This window comes from Notamacropus eugenii, chromosome 5 (genome assembly GCF_028372415.1).
Source record: "Notamacropus eugenii isolate mMacEug1 chromosome 5, mMacEug1.pri_v2, whole genome shotgun sequence".
Lineage (NCBI taxonomy): Eukaryota > Metazoa > Chordata > Mammalia > Diprotodontia > Macropodidae > Notamacropus > Notamacropus eugenii.
In genome coordinates, this window is record NC_092876.1 from 91714763 (window position 1) to 91723708 (window position 8946).

The following is an 8946-nucleotide window of genomic DNA, read 5'->3' on the forward strand; positions in this document are numbered from 1 at the left end:
TGATGATAGGGGATCACTGGGTGGGGTTATTGATACCAGTGCAGGGCTGTGAAAAAATGAGGCCTAGGATGATGCCTACTGAGTTGAAGATAGAGAGGACTGACTCCTTACCTTCCTCTATCTGCTTCATGGTTTGGGTGGGCATATAGAGGATAAGGTGTGAGGGGAATAAGACAGAACCTGTTCTTCATCCAGAGATGCCCAGTTTGGTCAGATCCTCCACTGGAGTAGCAACTTCATCCCCATTGCTCCCTTCAACCCTTTATAGTTGTATTTAAGTATTTGAAGGGATTTCTTGGCAAAGGGTATTAGCTTCCACCTTGGTACATGCCATGATCACCTCCCACCTGCAGTGGTCTCCTACTTGGTCTCCCTGATTAAAGTCTCTCCTATCTACTGCAAAAATGATTTTCCTCTAGCACACATCGGACCAAGTCACTCCCCTCCTTAGTAAACTTCAATGACTTCCTACTTCCTCTAAGATAAAATATTGATCCTTTCATTTGGCTCTCAAAACCCTTTACAAGCTGGTCCCAACCTAACTTTTTGATCTCATTGTGTAAGTCCTTTCCCACTAATGCCCGCAGTAATCCAGTCTAACTTTCCTTTTTTTCTTTTATACACAGCAGTTAATCTCTCATCTCTCACACTTTTCGTTGGCCATCTCCCATGCCTGGAATGCTTTCAGTCATCTTTTCCTAATGGAATCTCTTTCTTCCCTCAAGATACAGCTCAAGCTCCATCTTTTATATGAAGCCTTTCCTGATTCCCCAACCTGCTAACTTCCCCCCTCCCTCCCAAATTAGCTTATATTTAATTATTTTGTGCTAATTTATATTTATTTGCTTTCTCCACTCTTATAACATGACAAACTACCTTACATTTAACTATGCTGCATTTATTCTGTATGTACTTACAAAGCCAGGCTCATCCAAAAACAATAAACTCCCTGAGAGTAGGGATTATTTCATTCTTTGTCTTTGTATCCCTAGCACCCAGTGCAATTCTGGCACATAATAGGTTCTCAGTTAATTTATGTTGATTGATTGATTAATCATACTTCTGTTTAACCTCAGAAAGAAGAACCAATAACAAGGGTTAGGGTACAGAGAACTAGATTATGACTCAAGATCAAGAATAGCATTATGGAATAGATTGCTTCAGAAAATATTAAACAAGATTTCTTTGCAGTGTTCAAGCAGAGGCAGGATGACTCTCTCTCATAGAGTCTATAGGGAGGATTCCTGAATGTGGAGGAAAGTTGAACCACCAGGAACCTCCAAATTTTCTTCCAGCTACATCTTAAATGCCACTAGTTATGAAGATCAAATAGGATATTAAAACATGGGAAGTTATATATACATATGAAGCTGTATTATTACTGTCTATGTGATTAGTCTTATTAACATGTGAATAACTCACCATATACCCCTCTTCCCACTCCCCTGTCTTCCTGAGCTAAAGAGGAGAGAAATTGTTTCTATAAGATCCCCTCAAAATGGTCATTAAGTCTCTAATTTTAAGACCTCTAGTGTTGGGGAACTCACTATCTTCCAAGACAATCCATTCCTCTTTTGAACAGATCAAAGAATAACAGATATAATTAATAGGAAGTTTCCTCTTGTATAAAACTGAAATCTGCCTCTTTGCAGCTTTGATCCACTGTCTCTAATTCTGCCCAGTGGGTCCAAATAGGAAAAACCTAGTCCTTCTTTTTATACAGCACATTGCTTCTACATCCTCTTTCCAAAGGTAAGATTTCCATGTCATACCCACTTTTAAAATATCCTGTACTTGAAATCATACTTGAAGTTGTGTTCTCATGGTCTCTGACCATAACCAAATATAGTATTAACCACAGTACCCAGGAGATTCATTAGAAAAACTATTTATAGCCTCCTGAGACCATAGAAGAGCCTGATCAGAGTTTCAAAGATTGAGACCCTATTGTCCTTAATCATTATATCAAGGATCATTAGGGAATTTTAAGCTTGGTCCCCATCTAAAGGACCCTCACCTGAAAAATTCAAGAAACTCAACTGCCAAATACTCAAATGTGAATGAAAATGGAGATATTTTCTATTCTTTTAAGAAGGTTGAAGAGGGCTCAAAGAGCTCTCTCATTTACCAATGGATAGCTATTTAGATACATATGAAGGAATGATTGAGCTCTTCAGTAGTTCCTGAGGAGAGTTGAGCATTAGACTATAGAACTGGAAGGGTAGCAAGGATTTCCAAATGACCCAGGCTGAAAAGAAAGATTAAACCAGGGACCAGAGGGTACCAACTACACAGAACAATCAAAACAAAGTGAGATCCAAGTATCCAAGAAAATAAATCAATTCAGCAAGCATATAATAAATGCCACACTATATAAAGCACTCTTTCAGGTACTGGAGATGAGGAGGTACAAAAGAAAACACATTGAATTTGGAGTTGGAGAACCTGAATTTGACTTCCAAATCTAGCATTTAGTATTTATCTGACAACTCTGTGGGACTCAGTTTACCCATTTTTAGAATGAAGGTAGGGGTTGTCAACTTCATCTCTAAGATTCGTTTCAGCTCTAAATCCATCATCCCATGAAGCGGTTCCTGTCCACAAGGAGCTTAAATTCCACTGGAGACAACAACATCCATCTAGTTAAATAAAGAAATTTGAGGAAGGAGAGGGGACTAATCACTGGGAGGCATCAGGGCAGGCTTCATGGAGAAGGTAGCACTTTATCTGACCCTTGAAATAATATAAGGATTCTAAGAGACAGAAATAGAGAAAAAATGCATTAGAAAATGGCTTTTGAGATGGAATTCTGAGTTCAGGAAACAAATAGGAGGTAGATTTGCATAAAACAAAGAGCAGAAGGAAATTAATGCAAAATCAGTCTAGAAGGATAAATAGAGGTAGATAGGGACTTTCTACATAAACTAGCATGCTATATCCATTGAGAATGGGAAAAGAGTAGGAAAGAAGGAACCAGAGTGGGCAAGAGTAGGAAGAAGCAGTATGATGCAGAAGTCATATGAATCTGAAATAGAAAGAGCCCAGGAGAGACCTGGATTTGAATCCTGTGTCCCCAACACTTACTGGTACTTTGACATAAGTTAAGTCATTCACTTCTCAGAAGCTATTTCCTGATCTGTAAAAGGAGGGTTGTTGTCCAGAAAAGACCATAAACCTCAAAGCACTATAGAAGTGCTGTTTGTGGTTGGTGTTTGTTTTGTCAAAGAAGTTTCCTCCTAGGAAACTGTAAGTCAAGGATTGGTCTCATCCCAGAGCTCCAGAGAATGAGATTGTGTACTGGGGTTTGGGGGTGGATAGAAAGGGAGATCTCAGGGAAACTGATTGAAAACACCTGTTTCTGAAGAGAGGGGGAAAAAGAGTCTTTACTTGGAGTTTGGAGAAGTAAAGGAAAAAAGAATGTGTGTGGGGGGGAGAGGGCACAAAAGAGTTAGGTAAATAAAGGACTGTTCTCATAAGGGTCTGAGTAAAGTGACAGATATATGAGTTAGACATGGCTAGGACTTTTTGTGGCCCTCTGTCCATTCAAAAGACTCTTCACACAGAGGTGCTTTGTGTGGAATAAATATAAGATAATATTTGTAATATATTATATTATTATATGTAATTTGTAAATTATAATTTACAATATATTTACATGTAAGATATAAAAATAAGAATAAAAACTTAAAATTTTACACGTGTGGACAGAGATGCATGGAGACAAAGTCATGCAGACACAAACATAGGGAGATGAGGGAGTTGAGAGAGATAGGGAGAGGGAGGGGAGAAAGAGGGAGAAGGGGAGAGAGAGAGAAAAAGAGAGAGAGAGAGAGAGAGAGAGAGAGAGAGAGAGAGAGAGAGAGAGAGAGACTACAGCCACCAGGAAGGAGCTCCAAGTACAGTAAACATGGCAGAAAATATAAACAGTCTGACCCTTGAGTTTCCTTTGAGCCTACCTCAATGTATCCTGGGATTTCTTTCTTCTTTTTAACTTTGGAATTTGAACCCCATTCCCTAATACTTAAAACAATGTATTCTGTATTATATTTAAGTAGTTTATGAATTTGAATATTGTTTCTTCAACTCTTCTATGATGTTTTTCATTGCAAGGATCTATTCTTTTTTCTCTCATTTGAAACAAGGAATCCCTTGACTATGAAAGGAAGAAGTGAGGAAGGAGAAGGGAAGTTCTTAGGGCAGAAGGAACATCACAAGGGATCCTTCAGGGACTCTAAGAAATTAGGGTGAGGATGGATGTGAGCATGAAGATTTATGGGATGGTTCTGCGTGTCTGGAGATCGGAAATGAAGAAGAAGACATGGGGCCTTCCAGAGGGAAAAAACCTTGGAATGGAAAAGATACTAGAGTTAAACACTGACCCTCAAAAAATACTGATTAACCACAGTACGATAGAATTTAGAGTCACAAGGGAATTTAAATAGCAAACATTCACTAGATGTTTGTTAGCGTTGCTGTCACATACCTACTCAAAGACAGGTGTTGAACCCAGATCTCTGACTCTAAACTGAGCGTTCTTACCAACAACGACCAAGATTATTTCTGAACTTCTTTAATATACTTACTGCTGTGACTGCATTTCTCTAAGAAATGTTAATAATTATAGTTAATTTCTACCCAGTTCCTATTATTCTTATTCCTAGAATTAGACATCCTCCTTAAAGAGGTTCCTTTGGAGCTGTTATAATTTCACATTCTTTTCATCTTTCCATTTTTCTCTTTACTCTTTAGTATTTACTTTGAATTGAATTGAATTTGAATTTGAATTTACTTTGCTTTGAATAATTGATAATTGGATTGTGTAGCTCAGGTATGACTGCTACATCTGTAACAGCTGTTTCCTTTCTGTTAATAGTTAATTTTTTTTTAATGTATTCTTATGGCACCATATCCATTGCAGCTGAGTTGATTGACAGTCATATTTTTCTCTAGCTTCAGCACTTTCCTTTCTCATTCAGTCCCTTTTTTCAATCTGTTTAAGGGGCCTCAGTCCCACAAAAACTTGCTGACATTTTGGTGAAGGAGGAAGTCTAGTCAATAAGGGGTGAACATGTGGGACACTATTTTTTTTTTCAAATTGTGTTTTATTTTTTCCAATTACATGTAAAGCTAGTTTTCAACTTTCACTTTCTACAAGATTTTGAGTTTCAAATTTTTTTCTCCCTCTCTCCCATTCCACCTCTCCAAGACTGCAAGAAATTTGATATATATGCAATTGTGTAAACATTTTTCCACGTTAGTCAGTTGTGAAAGGAAAAAAAAAAAGGGAAAAGCCACAAAAAGTGAAAATAATATGCTTTGATCTGCATTCAGACTCCATAGTTCTTCTTCTGGATGTGGATAGCATTTTTCATCATGAATCTTTTGGAATTTTCTTGGATCATGCTATTTCTGAGAACAGCTAAGTCTATAAGAGTTGGTCATTGCACAGTGTTGCTGTTACTGTATACAGTGTTCACTTGGTTCTGCTCACTTCACTCAGCATCGGTTCGTTAAGTCATTCCAGATTTTTCTGAAATCTGCCAGCTTATTATTTCTTATAGGACATTACATTTATATATCACATATACCACAACTTGTCCAACCATTCCCCAATTGATGGAAATTCCCTCAATTTCCAATTCTACCACAAAAAGAACTGCTATAAAGATTTTTATACATGTGGTTCCTCTTCCTTGCTTTATGATCTCTTTAGAATATAGACCTAGTGGTGGTTTTGCTGGATCAAAGGGTATGCATAGTTTGATTGCCCTTTGGACATAGGTCTAAATTGCTTTCTAGAATGGTTGGATCAGTTCATAACTGCACCAACAATGCATTAGCGGTCCAATTTTCCCACATCTTCTCCAACATTTATCATTTTCCTTTTCTTTCATATCAGATAATCTGATAGGTGGGAGGTAGTACCTTAGAGTTGTTTTAATTTCCATTTCTGTCATCAATAGTGATTTGAGTCTTTCTTCATATGAGTATAGATAGCTTTAATTTCTTCATCTGGAAACTGCCTATTCATATTCTTTGACCATTTATCAATTGTGGAATGACTTGTATGCTTAGAGGGTTAGTTTCCTATATATTAGAGAAATGAGATGTTTATCAGAAACACTTGCTGGAAAAATTGTTTCCCACATTCCTGCTTTCCTTCTAATCTTGGTTGAATTGGTTTTATTCGTGTAAAATCTTTTTTAATTCAATTTAATCAAAATGCCCTATTTTGCATTGCATAATGTTCTCTATCTCTTGTTTCATCATAAATTCTTTCCTTCTCCAAAGATCTGATAGGTAAACTATTCCTTTCACTCCTAACTTGCTTACAGTATCACCCTTTTAGTCTTAAACATATGCCCATTTTGACCTTATCTTAGTATACAGTGTGAGATGTTTCTCTGTGCCTAGTTTCTGCCATACTATTTTCCAGTTTTCCCAGAAGTTTTTGTCAGATAGTGAGTTCTTAATCCAGAAGCTGGAGTCTTTGAATTTATCAAATAGTAGTTTACTATAATAATTTACTATTGTGTCTTGTGTACCTAATCTATTCCACTGATATGAAAATTAGTGTCCAAGTAAGGGAAGAGACCCCTACAGGTCTCCAAAGACAGAGACACTGACGCTGACCAACTGAGTGTCCGGTACTGATAATGACCACTATTGTCATTGGCTCCACCCTCAAGGACTCTGACCAATAGCTTCAGAGGTCTGGGGAGAACAAGGGGCCAGGGGGGCAAGAACTGGAAATAAAAGGCAGCCGAGGACCTGTTGCCACATCAACCTGCTTTTGACACACACCAGTGTTGACAAGCAAACTCACAAAGACCAACATCATGGTGCATTTCACAGCTGAGGAAAAGACTGCCATCACTAGTGTGTGGGGCAAGGTCAACGTGGAGGAGACTGGTGGGGAAGCTTTAGGAAGGTAAGTACCAGGGGTAGGAATTAAAGTCAAGCCCAGGGGCCACAGACTGGCCCTAAGGGAATCTGAGAGTTTCTAAATGACTCTCCTACACATTTGGACTCATTTTTCTCTTCTCCTATAGACTTCTGGTTGTCTACCCCTGGACCCAGAGGTTCTTTGATTCCTTTGGCAACCTATCTTCTGCATCTGCTATCCTGGGGAACCCCAAGGTCAAGGCCCATGGCAAGAAGGTGCTGACTTCCTTGGGTGAGGCTGTCAAGAACCTGGACAACCTCAAGGCTACCTTCTCCAAGCTGAGTGAGCTGCACTGTGACAAACTGCACGTGGACCCTGAGAACTTCAGGGTGAGTCTTGGGTCCCATGGTTTAGCAAGTTAGTGATGGCCAGAGTAAGCCTTATTACTGTTGTCCTGAAGTGGCTGAGTGCTCAAGAGGGCCAGGATCAGAAGAAAGCAGGATACCCCTAAGCTTTTTGTTGATGACCTCAAATATTTTAGGGGATCTGTTTCCCTTCTGTAGCTCTACTCTCTCTCATTTCTATCTCTTGACACCTCTCTGCACCCCTCTTTTGTGTATACACTCCTTTGTCTTGCCTTCATTACTGTTTTTTAGTCCTTCTTTCTCTCCCTCTTCCAATACTTCTCTTAACCTCCTTTCAATTTTCTCTCTATTGATCATTCTTTTTCAATTTATCTCCAACTCTCCCTTCCTCTCTCAGATAATCTAATCATCTTTGCTCCCACACATTCATACTCATACTAGGTTGGATACCTAGTTCCCAACTTGCCTTTTTGCTTTTGAAAAGTGGGGTGACTTGGAGTTCTGATTTAATTGCTTCTCTTCTAGTTTGTGCTTTTGTGGATCTTTGCTTCCCTGTCATAATCTTCTGTCCTTACCTAATATTTCCAACTCTTATCAGTACCAATGGGAGCCTCACCATCTCTCAAGCTTGCAAAGACATTGCTGAACCTCAGTTTATTCCCTTTTGAAACTGGGAATCATGTTGTTTGCACTAACTACTAAGACTTGATTTTGGAGTGAGGAGTATTGAGTTCAAAGGCAGGCTCTCCTCTTTACTAGTTCTGTGATCTTAGAAAATCACTCAATACACCTGAGTCTCAGTTTCTTCAGTTATAAAATAGGGAGTTGGACTAGACTTCCTCTATATTCATTCTATCTGTCTCTATGTAGTGTTATGAATACAGTATTATTATTTTTCTTCTTTTATCTTCATTCTCATTCTTTTTACCCCTTCCTCTTCTAACTTTCCTTATCTCTTTTCTTCCCACTGGTCATTCTCTCTTTTCCTTTCCCTTCCAACCTCCCCCTCTTTCTTCCAATAAGCTCTTTTCAAGTCTGTCACTTAGGCCTGCCAAGACCCATATCTTGGTGCTATGAACTCTGGTCTATGAGAAGCAGGTTTAGGGTTAAGAGGCAGGATGTAGGGTCAGGGAGAAAAGTACTTTAAAGTACGAAGAGGAGAGAAACCCAAGAAAATAGACTAGGGCAGAAATGAAGCTGGGCACAAGTACCATGGGATACTTGTGTGGGTCTGGCGACAGGAGGAGCTGGGGAGGAAGAGATAGGTTCTTTTGGGGGGAAGAACTAAGGGCAAAAAGGACAGATGATATCCTACTCCATGATAGGTGACCTGGGAACAGTTCTGGATTTGAGTAGGAGAACATGGGGAGACTTCCCATGTGTTCTGGGATGTGTTCTGTTCTCTCTTTTAAAGTCCCTGAGTTCTTCTTTCTCTCTCTCTCTTACAGCTCCTTGGGAATGTTCTGGTTGTTGTTCTGGCCGTTCATTTCGGCAAGGAGTTTACTCCTGAAGTGCATGCTGCTTGGCAGAAGCTGGTGGCTGGTGTGGCCAGTGCCTTGGCTCATAAGTACCACTAAACAAAGACCTGTCTGTAATGGGGGTCTGTGGGCAAATGCGTGTAGGGAGGGGAGCAATGGTATACATACTGCCTTGTAGTTCCAGCCCTTGACCAATAAAGTGCTTCTAGTCTGGCAA

At 39.3% G+C, this 8946-nt stretch overlaps 1 protein-coding gene across 1 annotated transcript; it reads left to right on the top strand.

The window, feature by feature from the left end:
• Positions 1-6733: 6733 nt before the first annotated feature.
• LOC140504839 (hemoglobin subunit epsilon) lies at positions 6734-8946 on the top strand. The gene is made up of 3 exons (XM_072610199.1): positions 6734-6931; positions 7053-7275; positions 8700-8946. The coding sequence occupies exons 1-3, from the start codon at positions 6840-6842 to the stop codon at positions 8826-8828; spliced, it is 444 nt and encodes a 147-aa protein (XP_072466300.1). The 5' UTR covers positions 6734-6839; the 3' UTR covers positions 8829-8946.